The sequence below is a fragment of the Microtus oregoni genome, unplaced genomic scaffold (genome assembly GCF_018167655.1).
Source record: "Microtus oregoni isolate MIOR12 unplaced genomic scaffold, Mior012 000015F_ref0000493, whole genome shotgun sequence".
Taxonomy (NCBI): domain Eukaryota; kingdom Metazoa; phylum Chordata; class Mammalia; order Rodentia; family Cricetidae; genus Microtus; species Microtus oregoni.
The window spans coordinates 48,848,205-48,871,997 of NW_024543074.1; the positions used below are offsets into that span (position 1 = coordinate 48,848,205).

The 23,793-nt window shown below is 40.5% G+C and overlaps 1 protein-coding gene across 1 annotated transcript; it reads right to left on the minus strand.

The window, feature by feature from the left end:
- Positions 1–5,396: 5,396 nt before the first annotated feature.
- Positions 5,397–22,752, minus strand: LOC121457083 (zinc finger protein 62). The gene is made up of 2 exons (XM_041665740.1): positions 22,701–22,752; positions 5,397–9,919 (listed from the first exon to the last, which is right to left on the minus strand). Coding segments are annotated over exons 1-2 (2,781 nt in total). The 5' UTR covers positions 22,702–22,752; the 3' UTR covers positions 5,397–7,139.
- Positions 22,753–23,793: the final 1,041 nt, after the last annotated feature.

Sequence of the window (23,793 nt, forward strand, 5' to 3'; positions counted from 1 at the left end):
AATTTAGTTTGATTTGGATTATTGCTTCGGTGGAGAGGTTTATTGGGCTGTAAAAACTTTTCAGTCTACATATGTATATGTATGGGGGCACACGTGTGGAAGTCAAAAGACAATTTACAGGAGTCCTGTTTTTGACCATGTAGGTCAAACTCAGATTGTCAGGTATGGCAGGCCTTTACTCACTGAGCAATGATGTTGCTGACCCTTTTTTATTAATCTTAAAGAATTGTGTTTTACAGATGAGAAAATTGCAGGCAGGACAGGAAATAAATTCCTAATCACTGCATTGACTGGAATATACGCCCTAAGTTTGTATCTGAGACCAGATGAACTTTGTCTGCTCTCTTCAGTGAGTCTCTAACAACCCCAGGATCTCTTATCTTTTTAGACCTTAATGGACACTTACTAAAAACAGCCATGGTTAAGATAGTGGGAGCTTGGCACTCACTAACTCTTTTTGCATAATCTCTAGAATATCTGAGAATAACTAAGTAAAAAAAAATCACCATAGTTCACTGCAACAAAAGCTAAAAGTGGGGGTAGGAGTCAAGGGAAGCAAAAATGTGCATAACCTGAATGTCTAGGTTGCCTAAGGCTGCCTAAACCAGAAATGAAAATTCATGCTAGTCTCAAGTTGGAGGCTCTTCTTCTGAATCCCTCTAGCAAAGATAAAGCATGCTTGCTCAGAACAATAGATGGCTTATTTTAGAGCAAATGACCACTGAGAAAATATTTTATCTGTATATGGCATGAACCTTGGGAATTTTTCTTGAGTTTCAGTTAAGAATTGCCTTCTGTTATCTTAGTGTCTTAATGTTCCACAATGCTTGGGAAAGAGCTACTATTTGGCCAGCCATACTTGATACATCCTCGTTTACACTACTCACTTCAGGCACTCTTCCTGGGTCTGCAATTACACTGACTTTTCTAGTCTCTTTACAACCTTTGAACTCTTATCCTGACAAAAGGCAGGTGAGGAAGCACCAACATCAACATAAGTGGTTTAGTTACTGGATTGAGACCATCTGGGAATAAGTGAGAGTCCTCTTTTATCTTTTGGTTTTTCAAGACAGGGTTTCTCTATGTAACCCTGGCTGTCCTGGAACTCATTATGTAGACCAGGCTGGTCTCAAACCCTCAGAGATTCGCCTGTCTCTGACACCCAAGTGCTGGGATTAAAGGCATGCACCACCACTGCCTGGCCAAGAGTCCTCTTTTAAATCCAGGTTTCCTGATAGAGAAATCCTACTTTCAGCCACCGCATTTTGTTACCTCTTTGCATGGGTTTCACTGCTTTCTAAGCACAACCAACACTACTCATTGCTGTGGGACAATGGTCTTTTATCCTGTCACTTGTATTATTTTAATAAAACGCTGATTGGCTAGTAGCCAGCCAAGAAGTAGAGGCAGGGTGACCAGGCAGAAAATAGAGATGGGATCACGAGAACAGGAGAATTTGGGGGAGAGGGAAAACACAGTCTGCAGCCTTCACCTAGATGCAGAGGAAGCAAAATGAGAATGCCTTGCTGATAAAGGTGCCAAGCCATGTGGCTAACATAGACAAGAATAATGGGCTAATTTAAGATGTAAGACAAGTTAATAAGAAGCCTGAGATAATAGGCCAACCAGTTTATGATTAATATAGACTTCTGTGTGTTTGTGACTGAATGGTTATGGGACCAGAGGGACAGAAACCTCTGGTAACAACTCATGGCTTGAGAAGAAATTGAATCTAAATGGGAAGTTTCTCAATGGGCATGTAAAGACTGGGATCTACTTTTAGGTAGAGACATGCTCTTGTCTTAATGGTGAATCCAATTGGACAGTGTCAGGGACCTGGCTAGGGGACCAGCCACCTCCAGGAAGGTGGGTTCACCTTAAAAATAAGGTGCTTCTTTCCAGAATTCCTAATCCCCTAGTGCAGTCCCAGGCAAGCATCATGAGATTCAACGGTGTCTGCATGCCTTTCTGAGGCCTATTTATTTTTCTTTTCTTCTGAGGATAGACTCAGAGATATACCTTCTTCTGCCCCAAGTGTGGTGAAAAGCAATTCTTATAAATTATCCACTTTATAATCTTGGGGCTTTGTATCTGCAGATTTCAATTCTGGTAAATTCCCAGCTCAGTTCCCCTTCTCAACTATGATTAAATGTTAAAAATGTCTCTCTGCACTGAAAAATAAGTGTCAATAGAACTTTACCATACAACTACACTTTCCCATTTTGAAGCTACATCCTAGGCAACTTCATATGTCTTTCAGTTGAAAACAAAACCTGTTTTCTCATGTGTCCTGTTCTGTTGCCAAGTGCTCCTTTAAGTATTATAATCTTCTTTAAGTATTTTTATAAATACACTTTTAATTCAGTATGGCAAGCCTATTAGGTATGCTTCTTTCTGCTGGACTTTAGTATATTGTTTCCCCAATATATTTGATTACCTTTGCTTGCAGATTACTGCTGTAAAAATTAATTACGGAAACTGTGTGTGGAGGCACATACCTGTAACCTCAAAACTTCAGAAGGCAGGAGCAGGGTTGTGATTTTGAGGGTAACCTGGGATACAGTGACTTTGCCACAAAAGGAAAAAAGAAGGGGTGGGTAGATTAAGTGTTAACGTGAGATTAAATTGAGCTAGTTTTCTCATGTGTCTGCCATGTCTCAGGCTGCTATTACCTAAACTTGAGTAAAACCAGGAATGTTTTCACTTTTTCTTCTACCACTCTATTATTTTGGTTTTTTGAGAAAGGGTTTGTGTAACAGTTCTAGCTGTCCTGGGATAGAACTGTAGACCAGGCTGGCCTCAAACTCACAAATTCGCCTGCCTCTGCCTCCCAAGTACTGGTATTAAAGGCATGTGCCACCACTGCCCAGCCACTCTATTAACAAGGTCATTGTCTCTACACTTAGGACAGGGGTTAGTACTGGCTTATTTTCCTATACTCTGTAGGGTATAGCAGTTTGAGAATCCAGTGTAGCTTTTCAAAGGTCTCCCATTCATCACTATTTGGGATTGTGTGGTAGTTTGAAGATAAATGGTACCCAAAGGGAGTAGTACCATTATGTGCTGTGGCCTCGTTGGAGTGGGTGTGGTCTTGTTGGAAGAAGTGTGGAAGTGGGCTTTTGAGATCTCATATATGCTGAAGATACTGCTCAGTGTCTCTTCTCCAGCACCATGTCTTCCTGTACACCACTACATCCCACCACACTAATGGACTGAACCTCTGAACTGTAAGCGAGCAATCCCAATTAAGTATTTTCATTTATAAGAGTGTAAGCGAGCAATCCCAATTAAGTATTTTCATTTATAAGAGTTGCTGTGGTCATGGTATCTCTTCACAGCAATAGAAACCTTGTTGGCACTGAATTTATCTCATCCAGAGAGCATCAACAGTCTACAGTATAGTCTCCATTTTATCTTACCTATATGATCCCACTTTAAAGCTATATTATTTTTCAAGTGTGTGTGCACTGAAAATCCCTGAAGCTCAAGTTATAGAAGGTTGTAAGCCTCCCAAGTGGGTGCTGAGAACCAAACATGGCATGGGTTCTCTGCAAGCGTAGTAAGCCCTAACTGCTGATCCATCTCTCCAGTCCCAGAATCCTATCTGTCTGTAAGCCCTAACTGCTGATCCATCTCTCCAGTCCCAGAATCCTATCTGTCTTGGGGTTGCCCACTGTCTTTTGAGCTTCAGTGCTCTCTCGAGGTATCTTCACGTTAACTGCCCCCTACTCCTGTATTTTTATGTGGAAACTTAATCACCAATATATTGTATGGTTGGGCCTTTGGGAAGTGATTTTTAGTGGAAAATTGACACAAATAGTTTAGCCCATCTTTACCAGAAACCGAGTGTTCATTTTTCATATTGAGGATCTTCATCATAGATTTTTAAACTTTATCTTTATCCTGTTAACACTTGTCGATGACACCTTCCATACATATTTAACTTTATAAAACCTAAACATCTTGAACCTGTTCCTAGATATAGCACTTTAGGCTTCTGGTCTTCCAGATTCCAATTTAGTTTTAACCATACCGATTCTCTCTTAACTTTTCAAACTTTAAAAATATATTTTGGTTCACTTACAAGATAACATTTTTGCTTTTTATTTTCTTCTTGCATATCATTTACTAGAAAAGGCAAGGATGATCACGGATTTCACATCCATGGACTGGTACAAACAAGCTTATCCACAAGAAACTCATTGAATCTGGAACATGGTATCCCTATGGGACTAGCAACCAGGAGACCCATCCACACCTGAGTCCATCTGAGTATCATTTATCTGGCCCTAGATATCATACCCAAGGCCAAGTCAAGAGGTCACTAGCCTTTTTATTTCCCACCTCTGAATAGATGGGGGCTGCAGTAGTTGTCCCCTGCATTCAGTCCATTGGGGTAATCAGGATGCCAATCTAAAAGGCTTCTAGAGATGGTTCAGTACTTAAGGGTTTGAACTGCTCTCCAAGAGGACCCAAATTTGGTCCCTAGCCTCCGTATCAGGTAGCTTACAAGTATTTCAAACTCCAGTTCCAGTAGGATCTGATGCCTCCAGCTTGCTCAGACACATACATTCACAAGCACATAGCCCCATACATACATATAATTAAGAGGAAATATTAAAACTTTTTAAGGGTGACCAGAGCCAGGGATATACCTCAGTGGTAAAACACATGTATAGCAGGCATAAATGTACTTAGTTTGACCCATAGCACCACAAAATTCACAATCTTTTCTGAAAGGTGGTGGCCAACTTCAACATTTTTACTTAACCTGTGTCATCCCTGAAACTAGGTAATACCTTATGTCGAGTCGGAGTTCACGTGGGGGACAGGAGTGAGAGGGGTGGGACTGAAGTCACCGGCTACTTGGCCATAAGGTACATGGAGAGTGGTCTTTTCTTTAGCAAATGAAGTCCAACCCCTTTGTTCAACAGCTACTGGGAGTAGATAATCTGGTCTACCTGCCCCAGAAGTCATTCTGGAGGATTCCTGAACACTTGTTCTGCTATCTTAATCAGGATGTTCTATTTCTCACTCCTCAGGAAAAAACCCAATATCCATACCTTTCTTCCTTGTTGGCTATGGTCAATTTTCTCTGAACACTTTTTTTTAAAAAAAAAATATTTATTTATTATGTATACAATATTCTGCCTGTGTATATGCCTGAAGGCCAGAAGAGGGCACCAGACCCCATTACAGATGGTTGTGAGCCACCATGTGGTTGCTGGGAATTGAACTCAGGACCTTTGGAAGAGCAGGCAATGCTCTTAACCTCTGAGCCATCTCTCCAGCTCCTTCTCTGAACACTTTTATAAGTTAGCCCCAGCATGTGTACATGTATGTGTATGTCTATCAGAGTGGTTTGCTGATAGTCTTAACTAATTCCTGCTCCCACTTTCCCCTACTTAGTACCAGGACAGTGTGTTGTACCCAGCAGATTCTCAACAAACATTTGCTAAGTAAACTGAATCTGTGGATTCGGTCACATTCACCAGTCTCTCATGCAGAAAACAATGCAAATAAGCACCGAGTGGTAACAATGTATTTCCCTTTCTTCACCCTATCTTCAAAATCCACTCACTGGTGGGGATTTTGAGGCAGAGACAAAGTACTCTGTTGTACTCCCAGAGAGAGACATGGAGATTATTTGTGAGAAAGGAATCCTTAGAGAAATTTAGGTCTGGCTGGAGACTGTCTTTTGTAATGACTGTAGATTCTGAAGTCTGAGAACAAGCTGAGACTTCACCTGGTATTAATAATTTGTCCAAATATTATGACTGGAGCTCAACTCAGGAAAAGTCTACTTTTACTGTTGAGATACCTAATACTGCTACAATAACTAATATTTTGTATTAAATTCTGTTCCTGATGAATTGTATAGTGTTAGATCACTCATAGAGCCTACCTACTATAATAAACTACAATCCAGCCTCAATATCAGGATCAGATTGCTTACTCATGCTCTCTTCAAATACCATGTTTTTCCTGAGATAAGCACGGTCTAACTTCTGGTGAAACCTCAGATATTAGCTTGGTGGATGAGTCTTCACAGATGAGACGGAAGCTTTTCTGGCGTAGGTCCTGTACTACTTACAAGGAAAGCTACGACACACAAATGGCTTTCTATATTATTCCATCTAATTCACAATCTTTATACTTGAGGCATTTCTTTATTGGGGTTTTGTCTTACCTTACCATAACTATCTGCCTTTTATGGCAAAGCGAGTTCTGAACATATTCATATTTTACAACAGACAATATACACATGTAGTACATAAACTCTTTACAACACTTTCGAAACAAACAATATTGAAAAACATGATTTTCCTCTTCCTAATTACTGATACTTACTTTGCTCTTGTAATAAAATGCCTTTCTTTGAAATATCTTTTTCATAGGATTCCCTGAATTTTTTCTGTAAGGTGCAAACTCATATTGAAGATGTGTTCCGTTTCCTTACTTATGGAAGATACTGAAATCCTTTCCATTCTTAGTATGTGTGAATGTCACCTTCCAGGTTTTCATTTATCATATATATTTTACTTATTAAGGGAGCTCACTTGAAACTCTAAAAGTCTTATCAGTCTAATATAATAGTATATTCTAACAATTCTGCATTTTAATGACTATATCACAGATTTGACTATGCCATTCCTTTTCCTAGAACATCTTGTTTCAAAAGTTGTCATTTCCCTATCACAAACCATTATTAAGTCTCTAATTCATTACCACTAATAAACTGATATTCCCTGAAGCTAGTCTCTCCCTGAATTTGCCTGTTAGTGGCCCTTGGATTTTTTTTCCCCCACTGATCAAAGTATAAAGTTCAAAATTACGTCAGACTTTCTACATTCTTATCCACTCATTTATCCAAATAGCATCTTTGTAATAGTGAATATGATTTCTAACTGAAGTCCTTTGCCTTCATGTTTATGTCCAGAAATGTATGCCTACTTGGGAGGATTTTTATTAAATGTTCCATAATTTTGAAAGCTTTTATATTTAGTGGTATTTTATATTCCTAAAGGGCTCAACTATTTTGACACTAGAACTATCCTTGCTATAACTGAATCATGTAGAATTGCTCATCATCATTTATAATTTTTTCACTGACACTATAAAAATTCTAAGTAAGAATTTCAGAAATTCTTACATCCATAAAGTTTTTCTTCTATTTGATTTCTTTGAGATTTGGTAGGCTGTGCCTCCCATATAGGCATAGGCATCCGCATCCTGGTCCCTTCCAGAGCACTACCTCCCTCATAGTAGATTATCTTCTGGAATGTGCCACTATGACTTTCCATATGTGACATAGTTAAAGATTCTTCTCCGGCATGGATTCTTTTATGTTTAGTAAGATTTGATCTGATATTAAACGCCTTCCCACAATCATTACATCGGTATGGCTTCTTTCCAGTGTGGATCCTTTTGTGTTGGTCAAGGACAGATCTGTAATTGAAAGATTTCCCACACTCACAAATATAGGGCTGCTTTCCACGGTGGACACTTTTATGATTGATAAGACTTGAGTGTGAAATGTACGCCTTTCCACATTCATCACATCCATAGGGCTTTTCACCTGTATGGATCCTTTTATGCACTGTGAGGCCTGAGCTGTTCCTGAATGCCTTCCCACACCAATCACATACATAAGGTTTTTCCCCTGTGTGGATCCTCTTGTGTTGGGAAAGAAGTGAGCTGTAGCTAAATGATTTCCCACATTCAACACACTTGAACGGTTTTTCCCCAAGATGAACTCTCTTATGGCTTATAAGAGTTCTGCTGGAGAAAAATGCTTTTCCGCATTCATCACATGTAAAAGGTGTCTTGCCAGGGTGCGTACTTTTATGGTTAATAAGGCTTGAGTGTGAGATGTAGGCTTTTCCACACACATCACACTCATAGGGCTTCTCCCCAGTGTGTATTCTTTTATGAACTTTAAGGCTTGAGTTGTTTCTGAAGACCTTCTCACACCTGTCACATTCAAAGGGTTTCTCTCTAGTATGAACTCTTTTGTGCTGAGAAAGGAGTGAGGTGTAGTTAAAAGATTTCTCACACACATCGCATTTGTAGGGCTTTTCTCCAAGATGAATCTTTTTGTGGTTTAAAAGGGTTCGGTATGTGACGAAGGCTTTCTCACACTCGTCACATTTAAAGGGCTTTTCCCCAGGGTGTACACTTTTATGATTTATAAGGCTTGACAGTGAGATATAGGCTTTCCCACATTCCTCACATTTATAAGGTCTCTCCCCTGTGTGAATTCGTTTATGTACTTTAAGGCCTGAATTGTTTCTGAAGGCTTTTCCACACTCATCACACCCAAAGGGTTTCTCCCTTGTATGAATCCTTTTATGCTGTTCAAGAGCAGAGCTGTAGTTGAAAGATTTCTCGCAATAGCTACATTTATAGGGCTTCTCCCCCATGTGGATTCCTTTGTGATTTTTAAGACTTGAGCGTGAGATATAAGCCTTCCCGCACACATCACACTTGTATGGTCTTTCCCCAGTATGGAGCCTCCGATGGACTTTGAGGCCTGAATTGTTCCTGAATGTTTTGCCACACACATCACATACATAAGGTCTTTCTCCGGTATGAATGGTTTTATGCTGAAGGAGAAGTGAGTTATAACTGAAGGACTTGCCACACTCCTTACACTCATGGGCTTTCTTTCCAGGATGAATGCTTTTATGGACTGCAAGGCCTGAGCTATAGCTGAATGCTTTGCCACAGATGTCACACTTGTAAGGTTTCTCTCCTGTGTGGATTCTTTTATGCACTATAAGGCCTGAGCTGTTCCGGAAGGCCTTCCCACACTCATCACATTCGTAAGGTTTCTCACCAGTGTGGATGACTTTATGTTGAATGAGGAGAGAGCTATAATTAAAAGATTTCTCACACTCATCACATTTATAAGGTTTATCCCCAAAGTGGATGCTTTTATGATTTAGAAGTGTTCTGCAAGTAATGAAGGCTTTCCCACACTCATCACATTCATAGGGCTTCTCCCCTGTGTGGATCCTCTTGTGGACCCTCAGGCCAGAGCTATTACTGAAGGTTTTCCCACAGATGTCACATTCATAGGGCTTCTCCCCCGTGTGGATCCTCTTGTGGACTCTCAGACCAGAACTGTTCCTGAAGGCCTTTCCACACTCCCCACACTCATAGGGCTTCTCTCCAGTGTGGATCCTTTTGTGCTGGTCCAGAACGGAACTGTAGTTGAAGGACTTCCCACACTCATCACACTTACAGTTCTTCTCCCCAGAGTGGGTGCTCTTGTGGTTTATAAGGCTAGAGTAGGACATGTAGGCTTTCCCACACTCATCACACTTATAGGGCTTCTCCCCAGTGTGGATGCGCTTATGGACTCGAAGGCTGGAGCTGCTACGAAACGTTCCCCTGCAGTCATCACACTCATAGCGCTTTTCTCCAGTGTGCATAATTTTATGTTGAACAAGGCGAGAATTGTATTTAAAGGATTTTCCACATTCATCACACTTATGTGATTTCTCAACAGCAGTAGAATTCTGCTGTGGACTAGGGTGCACGTTTCCATTCATGTTCTCCACGTGCTCACCTTGTTCACTAATTTTTGGTTCAACAGGGATAATCTGGTATATGGTTTTTGCACTTGGGTACAGACTTTTTTCAGATGCCTCATCATCCTGTTCTATTTTTATATTTTCTGTGTTCTTAGATTTGTCAATCTTTTCTCTGATGCTACTTTTGTTTTCCTTCATTATTTTCCATTCAGGCCTTTCCAATTGCTTCTCTACCCAATCACAAGTGTCACCGATCTGAAATTTCTGCATATGAGCCTTGTGAAGAATTTTCACATTTTTGCACTGAGACTCTGCAGTTGAATTACTTTCATTCTTTTTAGCTGATTCCTCATCCTCCATGCTTGTCTTCAAATGTGACACTAGACCAAGAAAATGAAAATGATATGTTTAGAAAAAAAATGAAAGCATAACAATAGCAAATAACAAAATCAACTTATCCATTTGACAGGTATTTGCTTGTTATGTGATAGGTACCATTTTAAAAATAATCTTTAAAATTTTAAGTGTAAGAGTGTTTGCTTGCATGTAGGATTGTGCACCGTGTATTTGCCTGGTGCCCAATGAGTTCAGAAAACGTAGCTGGATCCTCTAGAACTGGAGTTGTGAGCCACCATTGAGTGCTAGGAACTGAACTCAGGTTCTCTGCAAGAGCATTAAGTGTTCTTAAGTTTTGAGTCATCTCTCCAGTCCCATAAGCACCATTTTAACTGTTGGGGATATATAATGGGGAACATTAATAAGATTTCAAAACTTTCAGAACTACTGTTAAACTAGAGCCCAGATTCTTAACGATCCAAAGAGCTTTTTCATTCCCGCATTAATGACCTAGCGTGAATAAAAGTTAGAAATGGGTTAGACTAATGCACAGAACCACAGCCAATACCAATCAGTTTCAGTGTCACCTCACAGAAAAACAACAAAAAGTTTCTGAAAAGCAGCTGACAGAAAAAAAATTGGAAAAACAAAGGCAAGGTTAATTCTTCTTTGGAAAGTTAGACATAAATCAAGACAAGAGTATGTAAAACTAATGAAGTTTTAGGTAAAACTAAATCAGTACCCTAGAAGAGAGATCAGACAGGTAGTTGGTGTTATGAGATTATGAGGACAGTGACCAAGAAATGAGAAAGAAAGAAATGTGCAGCTACTGGAAACTGATCTGGCCTTCTGAACTTTTCTATGTATGGAAAACACTGTCCTTGGAAAGTAGCTAATTGTGGAAGAACTTATATGGTAGAACATGTTCCAGCCTGCCAAAGAATAAAGTTTTCATTACTATTTATGAATAATTTAGTCATATAGCATGCCAAAGATTATAAACAGCAAAGTGTGATGGCCCAATGTTATAATTCCAGCACTTTGGAGGCTTAGGTAGGAAGGTGGCTGGCTACATGTTCCAGGTGAGTCTGATCTACAGTGTAAGACCTTGTCTTGAGGATGGTGAAACAATGACAACACCTCAAGCCACTGAGCAAAGCATTGCTGGTCCTCCATACCTGCAGGTTCTACATCTGCAGATTCAGCCAACCATGGATGAAAAGTATTCAGAAAAACAAAGTTACTTTTGTACTGAACATAATCTTTTAATATTTATTATTAGTCCATAAATAATACAATACAACAAAGACTTCCATTGTTTTTAGGCACTGTAAGTAATTTAAAAAATGGTTTAAAGTACACAGGATGATGTGTGAAAGTCATTTGTAAATACTACATCATCTTAAGTAGGGGACTTGAGCATCTGTGTTAGACTCTGCTATCTGTGAGATCTTCATACCAACCCCTCATATAGACCAGAATATGACTAGAATACTGACTAGGTCCAAATACCTAGTTACATGACTTTCAAGAAAGCTATTTGATTTCTCTGTACAGCAGTTTCTTCATCTGTAAAATGAAAGTAGTAGCATCATTTGTAAATACTAGATGATAGCCATATAAAACCAGTAAGAACAATACATATCCCTCGATCAGGGAAAAATGTTAATAAAATTCATTTTATTATTTATTATGGTATTAAAGGTTAAGCTATTGGACCAGGGTTAAAATGTTCGGAAAAAGCATGATTCAGAAAAAGATTAACTTCCCAAAGCAGACGATAATACCCAAGAGGTGATCCTGTTCTACTGAAGGAACTTTACATGACACCAATACCTACTTTCTGACATACCGACTTCTAAGAAGAAACTGTTCTAACTTATTGTAAAATCCTAGAAAACAAAGCATTTGTAATAATATAAATTGTGATCTTTCTCTCCTGCCCTGGGTAACATTTCGGAACATTATTGTGAAATTCTGTGAATCTTACAAAACTCTATATGTAAGCATCTGAGGGAAAAATGGGCAATAAAAGATACATAATTTGGAGTGAACATGTTAAAGAGTCATATTACCCAACTCATTTTCATAGAAATAATGATGTCCTTTAGGAATAGAAATAGCTAAAAATTTAGACAACCATTTAGAAGATAAAGAATCACCCAGAAGACATTAAAACAAAAGCTGGTTCAGCTGAAAGAAATATATAATGTTAAGTCCCATGTATGAGGTCACTGAAGAATGGTAGCCCAGCCTAGTTCCATGACTTCCTGTAATACTTTGGGTAGAGCCCACAACACTTCAAAAGTGGAACTCATGGGTGGGTTAGTGTAGTTCTGGAAACTTCAACAGCAGCATTTTTTTTTTTCTAAGCCAATAGAAAGTCTTTATTGGGCAGCTGCGACTACACTGGGTGTTTGGGATTCCAGTATAGCCCTGAGCCCTTCTCAGGGTGAGCTTTTAAGCGCAAAAACCATATCCTGGCCTAACATACTTCAGTTAACAAGAACAGTTAGCCAGAAGCAGAGCTATAGAAGTCAAAAAAAGTGCCAGGCAGTGGTGGCGCACACCTTTAATCCCAGCACTCGGGAGGCAGAGGCAGGCGGATCTCTGTGAGTTAGAGACCAGCGTGGTCTACAAGAGCTAGTTCCAGGACAGGCTCCAAAGCTACAGAGAAACCCTGTCTCGAAAAACCAAATAAAAAAAAATAAAAAAAAAGAAGTCAAAAAGCAATGGGAGTACATTTAGAGACTTTCCCAGAACGTTTGGACTTTGATGGATTAAGTCTTTTGTTTTCATTTTGGCAGGTGTTGTTGAGCTTTATGGCCTGAATTATTTCCATCATGGAAGTCAGTTGTGCTAAGGTCTGGGGTCCCCAGGGAGCTGGGAACCAGATCTTTCCTTCACTAAGCCTGCAACAAGGAAGTAGTCAGCTTGGGCCTCCTTAACTGTCCCCCTGTAGAAAAGACCTGCTCCAAGCAGAGAACACAGTAGTCTACAAGCATAAGCAAATGCAAAGATGTTTAGAACAATGACATTTTGTACAACACTGGCACAATCCATAGAGCACACATTATTTATACTCTATTTCCACATACAACAGAAGACGTCCTATCCATTTCCTTTTCAATTTTAGCCACTCCATCTTAATTTCTTCAGAAGAGAAAAATGTGAAAGTTCTTACAGCCATAAAAAACAATTTCCTAAAATAAAAGTTGCTAGGGAAGAAAAAGAGCTGTAAGTGACTACTAGCCATATTGGCTATTAACATGAGCTATAATTAAAAATGTGCTTCTATAATTTAAATATGTTACTGGCATATAAATAGACATAGCCAGAAATTATCTCAACAACACACAGAAATTGATGATGAGGATGGCATTACTGGAGAAAAGACAGTTTTTTAAAATAGTGTTGTAACAAATATAAAGCCATCTGGGGAATAACAAAGATAAAATTAGATCTTTTATACCACACAAAGAAACAAACTCCAAATGGAACAGAGCTCTAAATATAAAGAAGCTAGAAATAATGTAACAGACACTAGAATAACAAATGCTAGAAAAATAACACAAGTTCATGACCCTATAACCTGGGTATAAAGAAAGTTTCCTAATCATAAACAAGATGCAGAAGACTGATATAAAAGTAGTATATCCACAAATTCTAACCCTTACTCTCAAGAGAGTAGTAAGGTAAGGGAAAAGGCTATACTCTCTCAAGAACTCTATTTCAGGACCTAAGATTGCATGACAACGTGTCTGGGTCTGTCCAAAGCCTGTTTTGCTCATCAATAGTTACTGGTACTCTAAGCTAAGTGAGCAAAATGAAATCTTCCTGGAACAGAGTGGCTGCTTCCGTACTAGAACTGCTGTCAAGGCATAACGATGTGCTGGAGCTTTCTGTTGCTGGAATACTACAGGATGAACAAAGTACAGATGATGTGCAATTGGTAAATGCTGATTCAGTTGTATGAACCATTACAATGCCTCTGAAGACCGGAGTTGCAGCTATATAAATGGGTAGATGACATCTATCAGCTTAAAGAGACACTTCAGTAGCAGAATAGGCCGTTCTGATGGTTTTTGGGACAAAACATTTGTCTTTAATTGGAATACACTCAAATAGAAATCCAGCCAATCAACTATCTATGTACTTGGAAAGACTGGACAATTTGGCCATTAAGCCTAGAGATCCCACTGTCCTGATCTTTAAAGCTGATACAACCGCTCTGAACCAGGCCATTACATTTGAGTCCCTCAAGACAATTCTGATTCCCAGGCACCTGATACCTCATGCTAGTTTATCAAAGATGAGCCCTTACAGAAAGTAAGTTATATCCCAAGGGCTAGACTGAAGTCAAAATCCAGCAGTATAGCTGTTCTTAGTGAATGGCTTCTTGAAAGCAAACCTGGCTCTGGTCTTCATGCTCATTATATATACTCAGCACCCCCCCACCCCCACCCTCTGCCACCCAGGACAAAAGAAACTTTGTAGAATGCTCAGATTTCTTTCTGCCAGACTTTGTAGACTCCATTGTAATATCTGAGTCAACCTACCTAAAGGGCCTAGAAAAGTGACTACTTTAAGAATCTGTAACAAGAAGTTCCTGGAAAAACAGGGACTCCGGGGTGTTAAGAGAAATTTAACTTCATTCCAGGTATGTGACGAGCCTTACAGTGTCAAGCCCAATTCTTGTACCAATTCTAGCATAACCAGTCCAACAATGTAGAAAGTTGAAAATCTAAAAAATCTGAAGTGCTTGAATGACAACCTTGGAAGCCATGAAACCACTGGCCATTCCCAGCATCATCAGGATTGCTTGTCTAGAAGCCATCAGGACCATCTGGAATATACTGAGCCTTGTATGAACTTTCAGAAGGGAAGGAGGAGCGGGAGAGGGAAGGAAGGGAACGTGAGAAGGAGAAGGAGTGAAAGGAAGACAGGAGGGGGTGTTGAAAAGCTAGCTTTGTGTAGAATGGCTTCTGAAGAAAGAAGAAAAGGATAAAGTGGAACCCAAACCTAAGCCGGAGAAAAAGAGCCCCTAAATATGTGGTTCTGCTTTTCCAGAAGAGCTAACGGGACAAGCTAAAGCACCAAACTGCAGTGGCTCATATTAGAATTGCTGATCTCTTCCAAGTCATAGATCAGTTCCTTTTCAGAGTGACTTACTAGGTCCCCACTGTAAAATCACAAAGAAATGCCTGCTACTGGGGGCAGAGTTGGCAAAGAAAAGCTGAGAAGCCCAATGGCTACTTCCTGTTGTACTTTTTAACACTGTTCATCTGGGGATTACAAAAAAAGGAGGAAAGAAACCTCAGTTAGGTTCTGTTCTAGAGAAGGTTAGTGACTACTCTGAGAGAAAGCATAGAAATAATATAAGACACTAGAGTAATATACCAGGAAAAGAAACACAAGGTAATGACCCTATAACCTGGGTATGGAGAAAGTTTCCTAATCATAACCAAGACAGGACTGATGATTAACTACATACTTATACTTCTATGGTAAAAATGGCATAGAAACATAAATATGGCTCAGTTTTTTTTTCTTGGTAAATTTTATCCCCCCCCCCCCCCCGACTAGAAAACAGCTTCTTAGAGCACAGGCTTTGATGACGAAACTCTAGTTTGAAAAGTGGACTATTTCTATGACCAAAATAATCTTACAAACCAGACTGTGGGGGCGCACATCTTCAATCCCAGCATTCAGGAGGCAGAGGCAGGCAGATCTCTGTGAGTTTGAGGCCAGCCTGGTCTATAAGAGCTAGTTCCAGGACAGGCTCCCTAACCACAGAGAAACCCTGTCTCGAAAAAAAAAAAAATCTTACAATGCTTTAAAGCTAGTCACTAGTCGACTTCCTCAACCTTTTGATCACCCTTTAGATTTTTCTCTTGCCTTCTTATTGTAGTCTAAAAAATTATAAGAGAAATATATATTAAAACTTCAGTAAGATAGTTTCTCACACATTATGTGGACCAGTGTTTGGAGCCTGGCCATATGCCCTGTCGATACGACAATGATGAAAACAATTATTCGCACAGATTGCTTGGGATGCAAACTTACATAAAGCTGTGGTGGGAAAATCTGTGCTAATACATGCATTTCCCCTAAATCTACAATTAACAAATACTTCTAATACTAAAAAAGTGTGTATATGTAAGCATGCGTGCACTCATAGGGAAATGTGTACAGGTAACAAATTTTATGGCACAATTTTAACTGAAAATAGCTACGTAAAACATAAAATACACAGGAAGGAGTACTAGGAAAGGAGAACGTCTCATTGAAAGGTAGTAAATCCCAGGATCTATTGTATTGTCAAAAACTGAGAAAGTGCAGATCAAAAAAAGGAAGAAAAAAAGTATTTTAGCTGCTTATCTTTATGTTAATATGAAGAAACACTGATATTTGCACAGGGTGGAGTCGGAGAATAGGGCTTAAGGGGGAGGGGAGCTGCAGAGACACAGACTATAGCACAGTATAGTCTTCACTTATGGTAGCATAGTATGCATAGTTCTGTATAACCAAAGAATAAAATGAAATCTGTAGCACTGGTTGACAGCAAGCCAAGAAGAAAAAAGAATTACCACAGTGGTATAGTATAAGCATATCAAGTTCTGATTTCTTCTAGTAAAGTCTAAAGAGGACCAAAGTCTTTAGAGAAAAGGCTGGGAACAGGAGAAGCACAAGATGAGCTGTGGTGTGGTGTTTATTACCCAGATAAGGAAAGAACAGAAGGTGAGGCACTACAAGAGCCGGCTTGAACATCCAGTTTAGGCACAGTAATGGCAAATAATCTACTGCAAACAGGATAACACAAGCCCCTAAAGATAAAAGCCCGGAAAGGGGGAGGCCTCTTGATTAAAACAGAATACATTAGCATTCTGTAAATATCAGAGTAAAGACTGGATAAAAACCACCAATGAATTCTAAGTCTAGGGAGAAAGTTTTACAAAGAATGGGCTATTTGTTGGATTTAAATATTCCTTCTCATAATGCTTATTAGAGAGAAAACAGTAATTATGCATGAAATCAGGCAAAGCTTTGACAGATGTTCTACATTAATATTTCTATGGGGCAGAGAAACATCATATGTTTCCTGTAAGGCATCCCGAGGACAGGACCGACGAGAATTTATTACATGGACGTTCACATAAGGAAACAGGTTAATGCAAAATGAAGATGATTCTATTGAGGGGCTGTCGGGAGTGGAGGAACTCGATTTTTCAAACCTTTATAAGACAAAGAGAAGTTCTAGAAATGTTATAGGCTAAAGAAGGCTAAAACTGTTACATCTTTTAAATGTGCCAGAGTTGGGTGTGTCTTACACATTTAATCCCAGGACTCAGGAGTCAAGTCAGAGGAGGTCTATCTCTGTGTTCAAGGCCAGCTCGCCCCACACAGTGAGATCTAGGATAGCCAGAGCTATATAGTAAGAATCTGTCCCAAAAAACAAAGTGGCAGCTGACAAAATTGGAAAATATTAACTTTAAACTTACTGAAATTGACTACTGCAGTTGGTTAAGAGAATATCCCTACCCTTAAAAATCACAGAAGGGGGCCAGTAAGGTGGTTCAGCACGGTGGAAGGAGAAACAAATTCCTGTGATTTGACATGTGCAAATAAATGGTTGAAATTTAATATTTAAATTAAAAAATATATATGACAAAGTATCTAAGGATAGGAGTATGATGTATTAAATTATCCTCAAATAACTTGAGGGAAAACGTGTATGAGAAAGCAAAGGGTCAAAATGAAATAAAATATTAACTACAGATGAGTATGAATAAAACATATCTTTCACTACTTTTTAAAAGATTTTTTATGTATATAAATGATTGCCTGTATGTATGTCTGTATTCCTCATGTATGCCTGGTGACTGAGGAAGCCAGGAGTTAGAGCCCCTGGAAAAGGAGTTACAGACTACCGTGAGCTACCATATAGGTGCTGGGATCTGATTCCTGGTCCTCTGGAAGAGAAGAAGCCAGTGCTCTCAACAGCCGAGCCATCTCTCTAGCCCCCCTTTCGCTAATCTTACTCTTAGGATTTTTCTGTATATTTAAAATTACCTTCAAATACAAAGTTTTCAAAATATCAAAAAATGCACTTAGAATTCCATCAATTTTATATCCCTTCTAGGTGTTACTCACACCCTGCCTGTTAGTGACCTGTGTCCCTTTAAGCCTCATCTACTCACTCCACCACTAAATTTCACTGCACTAGCTTTTTCTAGATGCTTCCTTTGCAGAGCTGAAGCTGCTCATATGTTCCTTATCCTTTCATTTAATCTTTCCTCTGGACAGACAGCTCTGATGGGCGACTTCAGAAATTCATCTTTGGCCCAAAGCCTTTTATCCAAAACACAGATACTATTATCCACCCCACTGGCCTCTTTGCCTAAATCAGAAGCAGGCTCTTCTATTTCTCTAAACTTCATCCAAAACAGCCTGAAAAAGTAGCAGATTTTACTGTATGAGCATCAGCTTCTAGGCCTTACTTTCAGCCCTCCACAATTCTCTTCTGGACTGCTGCCCCTAGGGTCTGTCTCCTTCATTCTTTTCCCACCCAACTCTTCCTCTAAGAAATGCTATAAAATGCATACTTGGTCATTTTCTGCTAGACTTTAACACCAAGCTAAGACAAAATTCACGCTTAGGTTAAACTGCCAATATAATATTAAGCAGTTCTCTTTCATTCATATATTTAAAGACAGGGCTCACTATGTTACTGGGCCTGGCCTTGAACTTGAGGCCTCAGGCTCAGAGATCCCAGCTTCAGCTTGCCAATTATCTGGGATTACAAAAGTGTGACACTGTTCCTGGTAGAAGTTGGTGGGTACGGCCATAGAGACACTGTCTTTATGTTACAGCATATTAATGCCATTATTGTGGGACTAGGTTCTCATAAAGAACTGTTATTATGACTCTCCCTGCTCATCTACCATGTGGTGCCTTTCACCATGTGAAAACATAGCAAAAAGGCCACGAGAGATGACAACACCTTAATTTGGGACTTCTCAGGCTCTTGTTGCAAATTACCCAGTTTGCAGGATTTGCTGGAGTAGCGCAAAAACCAAACCAAACCCTTAACACACACCCCAACATCAGGCCAAATCCTTTATATCAAGCTACCCAAGTGTGTGTGTCCTTAGACACAAAATGGGCATTGACTTACTGCTCACTGCTACTGCACTAATTCTCAATCTATCCTTTCCCTCTTGTGTATGTGTTGTGCTCATAAGTTTAAGTATGTGAACGTGTGTGTGCATGTGGAGGCCAAGGGTGTTGACGTCAGGTATCTTCAACAATCACTCTCCATTGTACTTTCTGAGCAGAGCTTCTCATCAGTTCAGCTGGCTGGCTAGGAAGCTTCAGTAATCAGTCTCTCCTATCATTCCTCCTCAGGGCTCAGATTTTAAGTGTGTGGTACAACTCCAGGCTTTTCACATGGGAGCCTGAACTCAATCAAGTCCCGAGGATAGTGACAAAAGCCATGTCTCCAACCCCTCCACCGATTATCTGACAAACTGAATTCTGATGTCTCTAATTCTCAGGGAATGTATGATTGGCAACCAACTGGCCTCAACTGCATGAAATCACAAACACTACTATTTGCTTCTCCAACCTAGTCAGAGGCCAAAGCTTCCTTAACTCTGTTTCATTAGAGGCTATTTAACTCATCCAGTGTGGACCACACAATCAAAAATATAAGCAAAGTCCATCAAGACAGTAGGAGCATAACACTGTTAACAAGTAAGGCAACCGAGAAGTGTAATAAAATACTTGCCATCCTTTTGAATGTACCTTAGAGGGTACAAGGAACTCAGACTATACCCATAATAAGTAGTTCTCCCCCCCCCCCAGGCTTGGGGCTGTCTAGGGAATGGAGGGATAGGTGAAATAAGGTCTAACCCAGAGAGCATCAGCACTGACAGCAGAAAAGGTGGGAGGGCTGACCTTCACCCTGAAGAACTAAGAACTTCAGGAGAGCACACTAGGGAGACTTAATGTTCCTAACACTTTAGACATCTGGAGCATAGAGCAGCAGGTGAAACCAGACAGGTGGGCAGCAAGGGCTCAGCAGGGTCTGCCTCAAACTGAAGAATTCATCTACTCCTCGGGAGTTTTAAGTAAAGAGGCATTATTAAATCTAGGGTTGGCAATATTTTTCTTCAAAGGGCCAGATAAGTATTAATACTTTAGATCTTTTTGAGCCATGCTGTTGATTATAAACATTCCATTAATGTTACTTAGCTTACTGTAGACAAATAACCCAGTAGTCTGACTACTGCTGCTAAATATTAAAAAAAAAAATTAAAGCTAAAATGGGCTGTAATGTAATGGCACTACAGCTGTTAGGAGCATATGCCACTTTTAATAACTAAAACACGTGGGTAATACAAAAACAGTATCAGGAATTTGCTTCAAAATGCTTCAACCAAGAAAAAAACAAAAGGCAAAGGTGAGAAAAATGTAGCAGAACCCCGAAACTATGGGTATAAAGTATTATTTTTACTTTGCTTAATTTTTCTTTTTCTTTGTTTCTTTTCAAGACAGCGCCACACTATACAGCACTGACTGGCCTTGACTCACACAGCCTGGGCCTCCTAGGACTAAGGGTTACACTGCTACCACCACCACCAAGCAGTGAGAGCATGGATTGGGAGAGGGGCAAAAGAACCAAGAATTAGAGTTCTAAGATGAAGTTATTATAAGATAAATCAATAAGATGGATGTGTCCCCTCTAACAAAGGATTAGAAAGGATCAAAAAAGGTTTTAATTTCTCAAAATTAGATGGGAACTCTTTCTAGGCTGTTTTTGATAGACAGCATGACCTTATCAGTCTGGTAACATCGGTGGAAGTCAACCATGAAAAGGTCTCTGTCCCTCACAAATTAGTAAGACTCACAACCCTTGGGCTATTTCTGTGCTTGTTCACATTCTAGCCCTAAGTCCTACAAAAGTGTATGCAGACAGCAAGAACCTAATTACTCCCTTTTCTGGTCAGTGAGGAGTTACTTCTCAAAGGTTGAGACAACTCACAAGAGAGCAATCCTGGTTCAGAGGAAAACGGCTCCTACAATAAGAGACTGCAAGAAGAAACAGGTGCAACATGCATGCCGCAACTTTGAATTTCCGGCTTTTAATTGTATTAAACAAGGCGATGTCTTATATCGCAGGTGTGATCCACAGTTTCCATATTTTAAATCCTCAGATAACATATTTGAGAACTATTATGAATAATAGTCATCCAAATGACTAAAAGTCATTCAGACATGTTCAGATGACTGGAGTGAAATAGAGAGAGCTTGCCGACCAAGAGCACCTAAGTGCTAGACTGTGCAAATGGAAGACGGAACCATATGAGAGAAGAGCCACACAGACAAGAGGATGACTTGTGCTCTGGTTATTTTCGTATTTAATTTACAAAAAGCACATATAAATGGCAAACAAGATTTGTTCCTATTATTTAAAAATTAGGAATAAGGATTGAAGGGATTTCTATACTGACGTATTCTCGTAGTAGTGGAGGAGAGTTCTAGCTACTCCAAGGATGAAGAAAGCAAAAGATTATAAAAGGCAGTGGAGAGATTTTCTGAAGCTAAGGGCTCACTCAGGGACTTGCTTGAAGCAAGTAATGTAGCATATTTTATTGAGTTAATGTAAAACAAAAAATACTTTATTAATCTCAGTTCCTCACTAATTTCACAATCCTTATTCTAGTACAGAATCATTCCAAATACTACCCTTTGAGATCAGAACACTAGGAACAACTCAAAGATTATCAAATACAATCCTTACCTAAAATATTTTTCAAAATAGCCAACTACTACAGGTCTGGGAAAAAAAAAAAACAACAAACCTGTTTCCTGATAAAAAAAAGAAACAAGGAAGCAGAAGTATTTGTTATGCTACCACCTGCCTGAATAAGAGGAACTATGCATTTCTAGTATTTGAATAAAGAAATCCTGTTAATCTAGTAAGGTCTTAATAAAAGTGTTTACCTTTTAAGATAGGGCCTAGAACCACCACTGATAACAGTGGAAGAAAATCTTATGTTTTTATATTTTGTATTAAATTTTTGGTTTAAAAATCTTTTTAATATTTTAGTGTCGTGGCCGCATGAACATTACATATTCAAAAAGACAAACACACACACACACAAAGCTTCAAGCGTACACAAACTGTCCTGGCCACCTAAATAAAGCATCTTAAGATAACACACTAGCATGGGCACGTCTCCATCTGGCCCCTGTTTATCTTCTACATCACCACCCCAACACTTCTTGGAAGCTTTCACCTAAGTCAACACTTTCTCTGTTGGCTGTGGGGGGTCGGGTAGACGGCCCTCTCCGGTCGCACCCATTGGTCTACACGTGATCTCCTAGGAGAGGGCCCCGCAGTGGGTCTGTTTCCACACCCCAGGTGTCTCTCAACACCCCACTCCCACCAAAATAAAGGGGAGGGGTGACCCAACCAGGTCACCTCTAAGTCTCACAAACTTAACCGCAATCAGGGCAAATTTTCAAGCTCTAATAATCGGGCTTCTCCTCCCTTTCTAAGCCCGAGACGGCTAAGAACAGTCAAGGAGCCCGGGGTGGGTTCTGTCCCTTCAGCGGCAGGGGCGAGCTCGGACCGCAGGAGCAGCCCTCGGGGCCCCGGCCTGGGCTTCTCCTTCCCCTCCACTCCTGGAGGACGATTCCCGAGGCGCGTGCGGAGTCACGATCTCCCCCAGGACCCGCCCGAGACCCACGAGCCGAGAAGGGAAGGGCGTGGCGGGCCGGGGAGAGGCGGGAGCGCACGGCCCGGGACTCACGTACTGGCTGTGACGGCGCCGCGGGAGCCCGGCCGCCGGCGGGACAAAAGCGCGGACTGACGGGCCGGAAAGACCCGCGCCGCGGGGGGCACTTCCGAGGCCGCTCTAGGCTGCTGGAGGACTGACTCGATGGTCGGGCCCCGTTCGAGCACGTGACCCGCGGTTAGCCGGTGCGCGCTGGCCTCTTTACCGGGGTGGAGAGGTCTTTCTGCCCGGATGCCCAAGATGTGTAGGGGCGTTTTCCTGTTGTCTTGAGCTTTTCTATTCCGGGCTGGATTGGGGGCGGGTAATGAAATAATGCAGTGGCGGTAGGATAGATCCTTCACTTCCTGCCTGTGAAGCTGAGCCCACAGTTACCAAGAGAGATTCTTAAGAGGCAGGGTTGAGCGCTTGAGAGGAAGCAAAATATGGGGGGTCCCCCCAAAGCCAAGGCCCTCAGATGAGCTCAAATTTCCAGGAAGCCAGCTGTTTGGAGGCTGAAGTTTATCTAGGGAAAACAGCTAACTTCCCCTTTCTGCCACTAAGAAACCCCCCTCCCCTCTCCCCTATCCTTTGCTACAAAACTCCAGTTTAAATCATCTGCATCAGTCTATACCTGTTTTTATTTTTTTTCTATGCAAACCCTGTCGTAGATATGCATAGGGAATGGAAGTGTTGGTGTAGTAGTGTCTTTGATCACATTTGAGCACTAAGCTACAGAATTCTATGCCTCTCTAAGGAGGTCAGGGCCAGTGGGAAATAATGCTGTGATATAGTGAACCCTAAGATGGAGCAGAGTCCTAGATGCTTGTCCGGCCAGCAAGCAGCAAGTTGTGGAGAAGATCATGGTCAGATTGGGGTTGGGGTAGGATTCTCCTACAATTCACACAGCGACTGAGACACAGCTACCCAGCGCTAGAAATGTGACCGACGCAGCTGACGACCAAATGTCTAATTACATTTCGGTGAAATGGCCACATATTGCTAGGAGACCGCTTACTGGATAGCACAACTCGGAAGAGCTTTGGGCAATTCTTTCAGGCCTCCCAAAGAATTCATAGGCTAATTAAAGGCTATCATATAAGGCTGGCCTGCATCCCAAGAGTTTGAAATTTTTT